Source organism: Lithobates pipiens, unplaced genomic scaffold, assembly GCF_037356315.1.
Source record: "Lithobates pipiens isolate NorthernLeopardFrog02 unplaced genomic scaffold, aLitPip1_a1.2 Scaffold_71, whole genome shotgun sequence".
In the NCBI taxonomy this organism is placed as follows: domain Eukaryota; kingdom Metazoa; phylum Chordata; class Amphibia; order Anura; family Ranidae; genus Lithobates; species Lithobates pipiens.
In genome coordinates this window covers 761,911-776,822 of record NW_027507894.1, presented here as the reverse complement: position 1 = coordinate 776,822, position 14,912 = coordinate 761,911, and the positions used below count along the sequence as shown (strand labels likewise).

Below are 14,912 nucleotides of genomic sequence, written 5' to 3'. Positions count from 1 at the left end.
TTCGCCAAACTGGCGGACTTCTGGCGCTGTTCACGCGGCGGACATATGTGTTTACATTGTGAAAGAACTTTGACCCACGATGACACATCCATCATGGGGTACAGGACAGCCAATTGGACATTCCCCCTACCTTATAAATAGACCTGATCTGGCGGCCATTTTACATTCTGTCTTTTGTCAGTGTAGGGAGAGGTTGCTGTGTGGAGCAGGGACAGACTGTAGTGACACAAATCACTAGCTATTAGGTCCACAAAAGTCCTTTTAAGGGCTGGTATAGGTGTACATTATATAGGATTCTGGTGCACTGCTGCTGACTGCTGTGCTGCTGATTGCTAGAGTGCACTGCTGACCGATTCTGCAGCTGTCTTTTGTCAGTGTAGGGACAGGATCCTGTGTGGGGTAGGGACAGTCAGTTTAATCACTAGCTATTACTATTAGGTCCACAAAGGCCCTTTTAAGGACTGGTATAAGTGTACAGTATATAGGGTTGTACACGTATAATATACTTTCTTTCAAATATAGAAAGCTTATTATACTTGACTGCTTACCCATTCTGCAGATGTCTTTTATCAGTGTAGGGACTGAGGGGCAGTTTGCAAATCACTAGCTACTAGGTCCACAAAGGTTCTTTTAAGGACTGGTATAGATGTACTATTTGGTGTGCAGTATATAGGGGTGTAATACACGTATAAAATACTTGCACATATAGAAAACATAGTATAGTGCATTTCCACTGTGCAGCATTGTGACTGCTGAGCGGTTCTGCAGTGATACTACAAAGAGTGACAAACGCAATAAAAAAAAAAGTATTATAACTGGTGTGATAGACCATTGGCCCCTAAAAATGACAGATTGAAGTGGGGTGTTATATACCTTCTTCCACATACATACTGCACTTCTCTAGAGACTTTTGTCACAGGGTCATTTAAAAAATGACAGGCAGAGGAAGAGGCAGGCCCTTTCGCAGGGGTGGTAGGGGTAGGGCAGGAGCAACAGACTTGAGCAAAAGTGTCAAATTGCAGAAGGTGCCTGTGATTACGTCATAGGATGCACCAGACTTGGTTGAGTGGCTCACTCAGCCTTACTCTTCTGCACCCTCCTCATCCTCTCGATCTGCACCCTCTTCACTCTCTGCGGTGTGCACCCCCAAAGACACTACCACCAACAGTTCTCTCTAACATGGTGCTGCTGTGGTGTCAGTGCTCTCTATCTTGGTGCTGGTGTCAGTGCTCTCTATGACGGTGCTGGTGTCAGTGCTCTTTATCACGGTGCTGGTGTTGTGTCAGTGCTCTCTATCTCGGTGCTGGTGTGGTTTTAGTGCTCTCTATCACGGTGCTGGTGTGGTGTCAGTGCTCTCTATCTCGGTGCTGGTGTCAGTGCTCTCTATCACGGTGCTGGTGTCAGTGCTCTCTATCACGGTGCTGGTGTGGTGTCAGTGCTCTCTATCTCGGTGCTGGTGTGGTCTCAGTGCTCTCTATCACGGTGCTGGTGTGGTGTCAGTGCTCTCTATCTCGGTGCTGGTGTCAGTTCTCTCTATCTCGGTGCTGGTGTCAGTGCTCTCTATGATGGTGCTGGTGTTAGTGCTCTCTATCCCGGTGCTGGTGTGGTGTCAGTGCTCTCTATCTCGGTGCTGGTGTGGTCTTAGTGCTCTCTATCACGGTGCTGGTGTGGTGTCAGTGCTCTCTATCTCGGTGCTGGTGTCAGTGCTCTCTATCTCGGTGCTGGTGTCAGTGCTCTCTATCTCGGTGCTGGTGTCAGTGCTCAGTCTCTATCGCGGTGCTGGTTTCAGACAGTGAGGGAGATAGCAGCGGAGAAGCCAATCAGCAGGCAGTGCTAGTACCATGGCTGAGGATCAGCACTGGACTGGCACCTCCTGACCACCGCAGTGGAGCCCTGCATAGGTGGGGGTAAGGGCCGGGCAGAGGGAGGGGCTCAAGCACAGGCTGGCACACTGGGACACTAGCAAAGGACTGCGCTGCCCTGACTGTAGCACTGATCATCTCCTGCACCCCCTTCATAGCCTGCCCTGACCTTACCTCTCCTCCATGGCCCTAATGCACTCCTGAATTGTCAAAATTTCACAGATAAAAAAAGAATGCTTGTCATTGTCGATCCAAGATTCACTTAATACTTTTTTATGTCAGTGTCCATGTGGTGGGACTATGTGTGCACAGCTAGTAAGTACTTTGTGGCTGAAAATATGACCTGTAGGATTTTAAGGTTCGCCTGCCATTAAAGTCAATGGGGTCCGCCGCAAACTTTGCGGTTCGTGAACCTTTGGCCACGTTAGCGGTTTGCGTTCGCGAAACGTCCCGTCAGAAGTTCGTCCATCACTAGTTGCCAGCTTGTTCACTAAATGCCCTGAAGATTGGTGCTAACCTAACAAATCATGGAGGTCATACAAAAAACTAGAAGTTGTAGTTTTTGTTGTGGGGTGTATTCATTTTTGCATTAACTAATTTGAGTGAAACTGAAAAAGCTAAGTTATATTAACAAAGGTTCGATAAACCTTAGTTTTGTAAACATTTTGTAAATTGTTGTCTTGCGTTCATTGAGATATTGATTAAAAACATACTTTACCAAAGCGGTGTACTCATTTATGTTGAGCACTGTATGCTGTATCTCATTGCAGCGTACAAGAGTGGCCTCTTGTAGGTTGGAGTGAGTCCCTCTGCAACTCCCAGTCGAGTGACCGCCTCAAAACAACCCTGTTTGTTTGTAAAACTGCTCTGGTCAATTAAACCTGTTTATTTCAAGGTTAAATTCGCCATGGTTGATGAACAATTTATAGTACAATACATTGTTCTTATGTAAATGCGCTAACATGATGTCTTTAAATCTAGATGTCCTCATTCCCCTGAGGAAGATTTGCACTTTTACAATCTAAACGCATTATGGTCCTTTGGGCAGTAATATTAAGTTGAAAATGTCCATGCAAAATTTGCTATCTGTCATTGTATAAGGACATCTTTTTGTTATAAGTTTAATTATTTATACCAGATCTTATATTTTAACAATGGTGTACTGCATTTTAAAACAGCTTGGTACCAATAAAAATCTTTTTCTATATATTATTTGAAGTACTAGTCTGATTTTTTGCTGCCGAAAAATCCCTTGGGAGCATTTTTTGTCTCGTTATAAATATTATTGGGGTGAGCAGCACTCTTTTCACCCATGTGTGTGGGTATCTTTCATGTTATGGTGGGGCACTATTCCTCCTCCTTGTCGCAGTATGTGGGCTTAAGCACCATGTTTTCTGATAATGTTTTCTGAAAATGTCTAGGTGTTTTTAAAAAAGCCTTGCTGGAGGTAAATGGCAGTTTTACATGTGTGTGCTGTAATATTTTTGTTCTATTCCTCCCAATGACACCAAAGATAGGGCATTGTTTGCTCCCACTAGACACCAGGACATTTTATACTCTCATTGACCACAGTCCCACCCCCCTAAATTCCCAAAGTGAGGACTAAAAGTTTAAAGACCCCTGCCTTAGGTGTGTTGTTGCTCATCTGTGAAGGGTTTTAGTTCAGTAAACCTCTTAAACAACAAAGTTCTGTCTTTGTAACATTGTATATATATTTTGTATAGCAGTTCACGTTATGCAGTAGCTGATTCATTACATTGCCAGCAGTGAGCGCAGGAATGTGCATACATTAATACTTTGCTCTACCTAGTCGCTAAAACGTGGTATTTTCCATGTTGAGTCAATTATTTACATTCAAACAGCATATACTATAGTCTGTTTACAGCTATTTTTGCCTGCCCCATTTGCATTGAGTGAATGAACATGCACTTTCACTGGTGAATTCTTTATAAATCAACACCTTTGTTTACAGTGCAGAGGATGCCCTCATATTTCCTCTTTTGGAGAAATGTTTTTAGCTTAGTGTTAACCGATTTTCTCTGCTAGTCAAATGTTCTTTTTATTCTTTTGGTCAAATGTTCTTAAGATTATTTTTCGCTTGAGATTAAATGTTAGGAAATGTTACTTTTATCCTGAGAAAGGTAACCAAAAGAAACTTACTTACTGTATGTTACAAATATTACAGGTATTATTTATGACTTCTGTGGTAACGCTGAGAGAGTTGTACATCTATTTTTTATGAACACAATTCCAAATAATTCGATTTCAGTATACTAAAACCAGATAATATTAAAATGAATGCTGACTGGACTTTGTCCTTCATTGCACTACATTGTATATTGGCTTTCTTAACACGGGTCATCTAATGTCTATATGAAATCCTTATATGGTTAAAAATATAAACAATTTGTAAGCCACATGCACAATTCAGAAACTATGGTATGCTCATTTTCAACATGGATATAATTAATGATCTGTGCAATGTTAGCCACTAAAATGATTATTCAAAAATTAGCTTTACCTCCTGCTTGTCGTGGCTACATTTTTCACACACTGCTGGTGAAGAATAGTGATGGAATACAGATCCAGATAAATTGTCAATAATCATCAGTTCCCCTTCAAATGTGTCCTTAATTATCAATGAAACGCTGTCAAGCCACAAGTTCTCCTAAAAAATAAACAATAGACATGTGTAGTGATATAAATGGTCAAAATGTGTTCTGTGTGTGTCCCTGCTGGCACCACCTGCCTAGACAAAAGTTCATTTTTTGGTGGTCTTGGTATATGGGTGGTCTGAATATAACTGAATACCCTTGACATTGTAGTCAGTTGCCAAGCCTTCTATCTTTTTTGGAAAAAGGGGAAGGTAAAAGTACAGTGCATGCAATAAGTTTGTTTAACAGTTGAGCACCAGGGTCCTTGAAGACCTAATTGGGAATGGTCAGACATTTATCCATCCATGCACGCTGGAAACAATATACTTAAATAGCCACTGGGGACTTTCAGACTTGCACATGTAGTTAGATGAAGGAAAACTTCAGACAAGCTAAATACATTTGGCAAGGCAGTTTCCACACAGCAAGGCTTCCCTCAACTGGCACCCAACAGCAGTTGAGACCACCAAAAATACAGAAAAGGGAGCCAGACCAAAAATAGATGAAAGAGTCCAAGATAATTTTAATTGTTGTTAAAACAGGCGACAAATAACAACATCAGGGCAGTTCTCATATGTATAAAATGTTGGAATAAACAAACTTCTACAAAGTCCCATATAGAACGCAAAACTGGGAATGTGTGAGTTTCGTAGGATGCAAGATTAAGGATCTATAAATGCCAAATGTCCTTAGATGCCAGATAACATGTGGAGCTGGTATAGAAGGATCAAATCATTAATTTGGTAGAATGAACTCTAAATATGGGAATTCTCTCTAAATTTGCATTACTGTGTATACATCACCAAGCCAGTATTTTAATTTTTTTACTAGTGGTTGATATGCAAGGAATGCAGTGTGCCACAAGGAACAAGGATGATGTAAGTGTGTAAGCAGGAGTGAACTGTGTTTAAACAGAAGATATATACACACACACAAATTACAGAAACACTTTTTAATCAGAGTATAGCATCACGTTAATTAAACCCCTGGCATATGGTTCTGGTCAGTTAAGTGGCAGAGGGGGTTGTTAATCAGTTTCAGCTGCTTTGGTGTTAATGAAATTAACAACAGGTGCACTAGATGGGCAACAATGAGACGACCTCCAAAACAGGCATGGTTTCACAGGAGGAGGCCACTGACATTTTATTTTCCTACTCATCCTACTCTTTTCTGACTCAGTGTCACTACTGGCGATACCTGGATCCTATAGAGGTTGCACAGGCAGCCCAACTCCTCCAGGATGGCACATCGATATGTGCCTTTGTCAGAAGGTTTGCTGTGTCTCTCAGCTCAGTCTCAAGTTGAGGTAAAATCACCTGGTTGTATTCAGGATGGGAAATATGTGTGTCCTAGATTCAGGCTTTATGCAGACTTTTACAATTAGAGGGGAAGAGTTAATGAGCCCAGCTGTAGTAAGTGGGCTCATTAAGGCCTCTACAAAAAACCCCAGCATGCATAGGGAGATGCTCCATCCTGGAACCAGTTTTGTGTGTATAGACTGGGGAGTCTGAGATCTGTTCTGTGCGGTGAGTTAACGCCTGTGTGGCAAACCCCTACAATAGAGACAGGGACTAGGGCAGCACAAGGCTGCACCCAGTTGTTAGACAGGGAGTCTACGTGTGTAGTTAGAGGTCAAGCTGACCAGGATTTATTTTCTTGTTTTATTTTGTTTGGCTGTTATATGTATCACTGCATGTAGCCTAAATAAACCGGATCTTTTGTTTTTTGCACCTACACCGCTGTCTGCTGTGCCTGACTTTGTGTTGTGAACCCATCCAGGGGGTCACACACACCCGCTACCAAGCGAACCCCCTCACAATATATATATATATATATATATATATATATATACACACACATTATATTACCAAAAGTATTGGGATGCCTGCCTTTACACGCACATTAATTTTAATGGCATCCCAGTCTTGGTCTGTAAGGTTCAATATTTAGTTGGCCCACCCTTTTCGGCTATAAAAGCTTAAACTATTCTGGGAAGGCTGTCCACAAGGTTTAGGAGTGTATCTATGGGAATGTTTGACCATTCTTCCAGAAGTGCATTTGGGGGGTCAGGCACTGATGTTGACGAGAAGGCCTGGCTCGCAGGCTCTGCTCTAATTCATCCCAAATGTGTTCTATCAGGTTGAGGACTCTGGGCAGGCTAGTCAAGTTCCTCCACCCCAAACTCGCTCATCCATGTTTTTATGGACCTTACTTTGTGTACTGGTCCAAATCATTTGATGGAGAGGAGATTATGGTGTGGGGTTGTTTTTCAGGGGCTGGGCTTGGCCCCATAGTTCCAGTGAAGGAAACTCTTAAGGAGCCAGCATACCAAGACATTTTGGACAAGTTCATGCTTCCAATCTTATGGGAACAGTTTGGAGATGGCCCCTTTCTGTTCCAACATGAATGTGCACCAGTGCCCAAAGAAAGGTCCATAAAGACATGGATGAGTGAGTTTGGAGTGGAGGAACTTGACTGGTCTGCACATAGTCCTGCCCTCCATCCAACAGAACACCTTTGGGATGAATTATAGCGGAGACTGCGAGCCACATACGTGGCTGAACTCACAAATGTACTTCTGGAAGAATGGTCAAAGATTCAGATGGACCAAAAGTTAGAACACCCCTAGTGGTGGACTTTTTAAGCACATACACTGGGTATCAAGTATGTAAAGTACAAAAGATTTTTTTAATTAAAATAATGTTATAAGAAAAACATATAAAACAAGGAATGCATAAATACACTAATAATCTGTATACACGTTAATTGATTAGAATAACCAACGCGTTGGGGGGGGAGAGACTGAATCTCCTTCTTCAGGGGTATGTATACGTATAAAGAAGGTATCTTCAAAATAATGTATTAAATAGGCATTCCAAGAAACTTGTAGTTAAAAACATGGCAGAAGAACAGGATAGATATTGCTGATGGCTATTCTCCCTCCAGGAACTCCTAGTGTGGTCGACACACTCCTAAACCTTGTGAACAGCCTTCCCAGAAGAGCTGAAGTTGTGCAACTGCAAAGGGTGGGCCAATTCAATATTGATCTCTACAGACTAAGACTGGGGTGCCTTTAAAGTTTATGTGCATGTAAAGGCAGGTGTCCCAATACTTTTGGGTATGTAATATATACACACACACATGCATTTTATCATACACACACACATGCATCTTACCTGAGCTGGAGAAAAACATCTTAAGCTACGGTGCCCTTCTGTGGCTGGTCTTCCTCCATGTGCCCCATTGTCCATAGCAAAAACAGGTGAAGTCTGAGAACAGAGACCATGAGCCAACTCCATCTCAATCTCAGCATCCAACTCTGCATCCTCTTGTGCTTCTTTATTACTGTCATCCAGATGCTTCATTAAAACAGCAACCACCACATTTATTAGTACAAACTGAGCTGTGAGCACAAAGCTGACAAAGTACAGAGGTGAAATGAATTGCAGGTTGCTCAAGCAGCTGCGGTCATCAATGGTGCAGTCACGTAGTGTATCCTGTTGGCACAAAATAACAGTACAATTCCTTAGTCTAAAAGTATTGCAAGTGTAAAAAACTGAAAATTTATTATTAATACTTACCTTAATTTTCCTTTCCTGGTGGACTCCATGGCAGACTACATGTTGGGGTTAATCCCGCCTCCTCTCCAATGCTATAGGACCCCACTCCCATAAATTTGAGCTCACCACTAGAGATTGCGTACTGTAACTAGCCAACTCTTGGACCGATGGGTGGGAACTCTTTCTGCCATGGAGTCCATCAGGAAAGGAAAATTACGGTAAGTACTGATAATACATTTAAAATTTTCCTGACAGACTCCATGGCAGACTATGTATAGGAAATAACTAGCCAATCCACACGGGTGGGTATACAGATCAAAAAGAAATGTAATTTAGCCCATCAACTGACAGGACTCTTAAACCAAAGTTCACAGAAATTAAAGACGCAGGCTCTATGCAATAATGTGAGATAAAGGTATTAATGGAGGCCCATGAGGCCGCTTTACAGATGACGTCTGGAGTCACATGCCGGGCTCCTGCCCACGACGCTGCCATACCCCTGGTGGAATGTGCCATCACCACCTCTGGAGGAGCCAAGCCTTTGGCCTATAAGCTTGCTGGATGGACTGGACAATCCAAGAGGCAATCGTTCTGGATGAAGCTCGTTTCCCTCTGTTACTACCTGAGTGTGAGATAAACAGGTAGTCGGAGCGTCTAAAGGAGGAAGTACCTTGCAAGTATTCCTTCAGTATTTTGCCTACATCCAGAGGATAAACTTCAGAGGACCCCGGGGTCCTGAATGTAGGTAGGACAATTTCTTGGTTCTCATGGACCACTGAAGTAACTTTTGGGTTTGAGCCAAGCATAGGGATGAAAACCACCTGGTCAGGAAAGGTTCTTCATGGCCAATTAGGAAGGCAATTTTTTAGAGAAAGATCTTTGATAGAAAGCGGAGCAGATCCTGTGGTACTGAGACCAGACAGTAAGTCAAGAACAAGGGGATTGGGGCCAGATTGGAGGAAGCTGAGGATATCCTGGACTCCTGGATCCCTGAATGATCTGCCCATAGAGGATGAGGATTCAACAAACTTGGCCCATATCTTTCCATAGACTTTATTTGTGCTTGCTTTTCTCAAGCTCATGAAGCGCACCCGAGAGATTTCAGCCTTTCCCTCTCAATAACCAGACCATCAGTCTGAGCCCTTGTACACACGGTGGGAGAATCTGTCGGAATGAGTCTTATCGGACCGTGTCGTCAGATAATCCGACTGTGTGTGGTATGCATCGGACTGATTCCGTCCGAATCTCCGTCCGACCCAATTTTCCAACATGTTGGAAATATTTCCCGACCAACTGGGCCGGACAGACCTAATCCGATCATGTGTAGAGCATTTTCATCGGACCAAGTGCCACGCATGCTCAGATCAAATTCCTACATCAAAGCTATTGGCTACTAGCCTGAATGTAGTCCCATTGCAACGAAATTACGTCATCACGTTCTGAAAGATCGGATTTTTCGCCAACTTGGCCCGACCGTGTGTATGCAACAGTTTCGGACACAATCCGTAGGACTAAATCCGACGGATTTGGTTGGCAAAATCTCCGACCGTGTGTACGTGGGCTTAGGGACGTCAGGCAAGGGTGCAGGACTGCCCCCTGAAAAAGAAGACCTGGGCTGGTAACAAGAGGCACCGGAAGCTGAGCTGGGTCAGGAGGGGAAAACATGGCCTTTTAGTCCAGTAAGGTGCAATCATTACCACCTTGACTGGTTCCACTTGGAGTCTTTGTAAGAACTTGACGATGTTCGGAAGCGGGGGAAAGGCATATGCCCTGTTGAAGCTCCTCTGATCTGTCAGGGCGTCTACTCCAATGGCCTAGCCATAACGGCCCCAAGTGTAATACTTCTTGATCTTGAAGTTGCAGGGGGATGCAAATAGGTTTACTTCGGGATTGACTGCCAAGGACAGGATCCATTCAAACGTCTGCACATGAAGAGACCACACGTTGTCTAACTGTGTGCAAGACAGGAAGTCCACTTGGTTGTTCTGGACTCCAGGGAAAGACCGCTGAAATATTGGCCAGATTTTTCTGAGCCCAGGGCATGATGGGCTCGACTTCTTGGAGCAGTGTGGAGCTCCGAGTGCCCCTGGCCTCTTCACATAGGAGACCGCTGTGATATTTTCCATTCTCAGTAAAACACACCCTCATTTCAGGAGATGAGTGAAAGATTGAAGGGCATCCCAGGCTGCCCATAGTTCAAGGACGTTTGAGCCCGGGTTGTGAAGATATGCAACCCACTTGCCTTGAGCGAGTTCTGACCCGCAAAGGACTACCCAACCAGCACTGCTGGCATCAGTCGTAACTGTGACCCATGATAAGGGGGCAATGGAGTGGTAGGTGAGCAGACTTCTGCACGAAAGCCACCAGAAGAGGCTGTGAATGGACTGATTGCCGTCCCCTGAGTTCCACTGATGGAGAAACCCTGTCTGGAAAGGGTGTAACCTCCACAGGGATCATTTGGCCATGGGGGTCATAGAGACCATTGTGCCAATAATTGTTGGCACCGTGAGGCTTTTAAGCGTGAGAAGCTCAGAACCCATGAGATTCTCCCTTGGATGACAGGGATCTTCTCCACTGGGAGAGAGATTGTGCTTTCCACCGTGTCAAACTGGGCCCCTAGGTGTACCAGGTGCTGAACTGGTTACGGATGACTTTTCTCCAAGTTTAGGAACCAACAAAACTCAAGCAGTATGGTGATAACTTGCTCTCTGTGGATCAATAGCTGCTTCTTGTCTTGGGACAGTAGTGGGAGATGGTCGATATAGGGGTACAAGCATATCCCTTTTGTTCTGATGAGGGCCACTACGGTCAGAAGAACTTTTGAAAAGACTGAGGGTGTCAACCCAAAAGGAACTGTAGATTTTCTTGCCTGACTCTGAACCTGAGGTATTTGCAGAATTCTAATGCCACAGGTACATGAAAATAGGCATCTTTTAAGTCGATTGAGATTAGCCAATCACCTCACTGTGCCGCTTGTTGGACGGAAGACAACGTTTCCATTTTGAATCTTTCGTATTCTATAAACTTGTTTAGGCAAGTTAGGTCAATTATGGGGCGCCATGACCCATTTTTATTCTGCACAAATAAGAGAGGGGAGTATACCCCCTGAAACTCTTCGCCTTTTAGGACAGGCACTGTGGCTCCTTGTACCATTAGTGAATTCACGTAGGACAGTAACACCTGCTTCTTTTCTTCTGACCATGGAAGCAGGGTGGAGATAAATCTGGGGGGAGGAGTACTGGTGAAGGACCATGTGTGGCCTATGGAAACCGTCTTGATGGCCCAGTAGTCCAAGATTGAGGCCACCCAGATGTGCCGGAAGAAAAGCAGACGCGCCCCCACCCGATCCGCCTGGTCGGGTCCAATCTCAAAATGACTTAGCTGGCTCTCGTTCACTGGATGCCTGGCTTTTATCATACATTTGGAAGGATATCCGACCTCTGCTGCAATTCCTTCTGAAATCTCGACTGGGCCTGTAAGAGCGGGCTTCCCTTGAATGCTCAATGAACAAGTAAATGCACAGGAGATTTTTTACACACAGTGCAGGTAGCCTGAGACTATATAAACATACTGTTAGTCCAAACAGAGTCCAGATAATATATAGTGTCCATAAAGGATTTCTGCCAGAGATGGGGATCCGATGACAGGGAACTCATACACACAGAGCAGCCTCAAGGGAAACAGAAACCATGTTCCGAACTATAAAAGAATACAAAGGGAGAGGCACCTCTGGGTGTAGATTTAAAAACAATTTTTAATCACACAAAGTTAAACAACTCACATTTAGAAGGTTAAAAAGCGCGATGGATACAACAATCCAGGGAATGGGAATCATCCCCCCCCCCCCGTCGGCTGGGACGCTGGAGACTGGCAGATACAGAAAGCTGCTGTAGAAAGAGCGCTGGTCATGGAAACAGAGCAAGTGGTGGAACACAGGCGGAGGATGATGACATCACTGGCATACTGCAACCAGTTTCGTGAGCGTTCGGGCTGAAATGGCAAGTCAGCCACGCTAACAGGAGAAGAAAACTACACAGATTGAGAGAAGGAGTGAGGGGACGAGTGAAGGCTGGGGAGGGGCGTGACTAAGGTGGAAGGGAAAAAGAACATACACAGTGAGAATAGCTATAGAACAGAGAAAGTGGGAAAGGGATGACAGCTGTTGTCTAGAAACTAATAAGGACAAATAAATATGAATAGGACAAACAAGAGAATATGTGGTAATTGAATTAGATGTAGGAATAGATAAATAAGTAAATAGATAAATAAAAATGAAAATAAATAAGAAAAATATATAATATATACGATGATAAAGATGGAAATAGAATAAAATAATGAATTTGAAATAAATATAAAGAATAAAAAATAATATAAAAATAGTAGAACGACTCCTCATTCCAATCGGGACTAGTAATAATGGACAGAGATTTTAATGCTCCCCTAAATCCCATCCTAGACTCCTCAACGGGAACTTCATCTATCCCATACAGAGCTTTGACCCAAATACACTCTCAAATGCACAATCTACTTCTACACGATTCATGGCGTACCTTAAACCCTACGGGAAAAGACTATTCATTCTTCTCTGCCCCACACGTCAGATACTCCAGAATCGACTGTTTATATCCCAACAGGATCTACATTTCTTAACCAAAGCCAAAATCAAACCAATGTATATTTCAGATCATCACCCCATTTCCATTTCGCTCACCTTACCGGAATCCTTCAACAGATCTAAATTCTGGCAGCTAGACGCCTCTCTACTAACAGACCAGGCCAATTTGGACCACATCCACTCTTGCCTAGAATCCTTCTTCCATCTAAACAACACACCAGACACACACCCCATCACGAAATGGGAAGCTCATAAATGCTCGATTAGAGGGGAACTCCTAGCCCTCTCAGACAAATGCAAACGCCAGAAACAAGCACACATCCAAAGACTACTAACCCAAATCAAATCACTCGAAGCAGCACACAAAAAGCCACAAGCCACAATAACCCTACAAGATCTCACACACGCACGATCACTCCTGCTCAATGAGCTATCCCAGAAAGTGAGAAAAAATTTACCCTATCACGTAAATTGTTCTACGAACACGGCAACAAAAGCGGAGCACTTCTGGCCAGAGCCCTGCAGGCGAAAAAAGCCAGACAGACTATCCGGCAAATTAAGAAACCTGACGGATCTCTCGCCACAAGCTATATAGATATAGCCTCATGTTTTGAAAAGTACTACCACAACCTATCCTCTCCCAACCAAACTCACACCAAAACACCCAAGAGCACAGGACTTCCATTATCAGGGACTTCCACCATCAGGGACTTCCTGAAACTATACACTCCCAAACCAATATCACAAGAAGCAGCCCTCTCCCTGGAAAATCCCATTTCGGGGGAAGAACTTACACAAGCAATTAGGCAAATGAAAAACGGAAAGAGGCCAGGTCCAGACGGCTTCACCACCGTATACTACAAAACCTTCCTAAACACACTCAACACCCCTCTCCTAACCGCACTAAATTCCATTACCTCAGGGAAAACCCCTCCACATCGCCTCTTAGAAGCCCACATAACTGTTCTGCCAAAGGAAGGGAAGGACCACACATCAGTTTCTAACTATTGCCCAATATCCCTCTTCAACGTGGACACAAAATTTTTTGCCAAAATTCTATCCAACCGCCTCCTCCCACTCATCCCACAGCTTATCCCCACTGACCAAGTTGGCTTCATTCCTGGCCGGGAAGCCAGAGATAATACCGTCAAATCCATCAACATCCACTCATACTTAAATGCATCCAATCAGAAAGGCTTCTTCCTCTCCTTGGATGCAGAGAAGGCATTCGACAGAGTGGCCTGGGATTACATGTCTGAGACCCTAAGATTGATAGGTCTAGGTGACAAGATGCTCAAACTAATTCTTGCACTCTACACGAATCCTGCAGCACAAGTGAAAGTCAACGGCCACCTGTCAAATGCCTTCCCGGTCAGGAATGGAACACACCAAGGATGCCCCCTCTCGCCACTTATATACGTACTGACATTAGAACCACTTCTCAGCCGTCTCTGAAGCAACCCTAACATTAAAGGTATTGGCACCCCGAAATGCGAGTTCAAAGTCTCAGCCTTCGCTGGCGACATGCTACTCTTCCTCTCTGAGCCTCATATCTCTCTTCCAAATCTTCTGAAGGACTTTAGAGACTTCCAAGCTATCTCAAAATACATTTCGATAAATCTTATGCCCTAAATGTCTCCTTACCAGCAGAAACAGTGTCTCTATGCCAAAACAACTTTCCCTTCACCTGGAAAACCAAAGCTCTAACATACCTTGGAATCCAACTCCCAACCAACCTTACGGACTTATACTCTTTAAACTTCTCCCCAATACTACACACAATCAAAAGAGACTTACAAAAATGGGATAACCCCTCATCTCCTGGTTCAGAAGAGCCGCAATCCTAAAAATGAATATGCTACCGAAACTTCTATATGTCATGCAGGCCATACCTATCCATCTACTGCCAGCCTTCTTTGCAACTCTCAAAACCTTATGCTCCAAATTCCTATGGCACAATAAACGCCCCCGCATAAAATTTGAACTCCTAGTAGCACCTAAATCTAGAGGGGGCATAGGCTTACCCGATCTGTTTAATTACTACAGGGCTTGTATGCTCACAAGAGTAGTTGACTGGAATCTACATGCATCCACCAAACAATAGGTAGAACTGGAAGAACATCTAGCAGACATTCCCATAGCTACAGCACCATAGCTACCCACCAAACACATCCCTAACACAGCCTCCAACCATATCTTTATAGGCCCCACTCTGCGCTGC

The 14,912-nt window shown here is 43.9% G+C and overlaps 1 protein-coding gene across 1 annotated transcript in view; it reads right to left on the bottom strand.

The window, feature by feature from the left end:
* LOC143959353 (voltage-dependent T-type calcium channel subunit alpha-1I-like) overlaps window positions 1–14,912 on the bottom strand; it is a gene marked incomplete at its 5' end in the record, with an annotated part of 1,248,755 nt that overhangs the window by 558,720 nt on the left and 675,123 nt on the right. Inside the window, 2 exons of the mRNA XM_077468015.1 lie at window positions 4,384–4,530; window positions 7,693–8,013. Coding sequence (XP_077324141.1) covers window positions 4,384–4,530; window positions 7,693–8,013 — 468 coding nt within the window. The remainder of the gene's footprint in view (window positions 1–4,383; window positions 4,531–7,692; window positions 8,014–14,912) is intronic.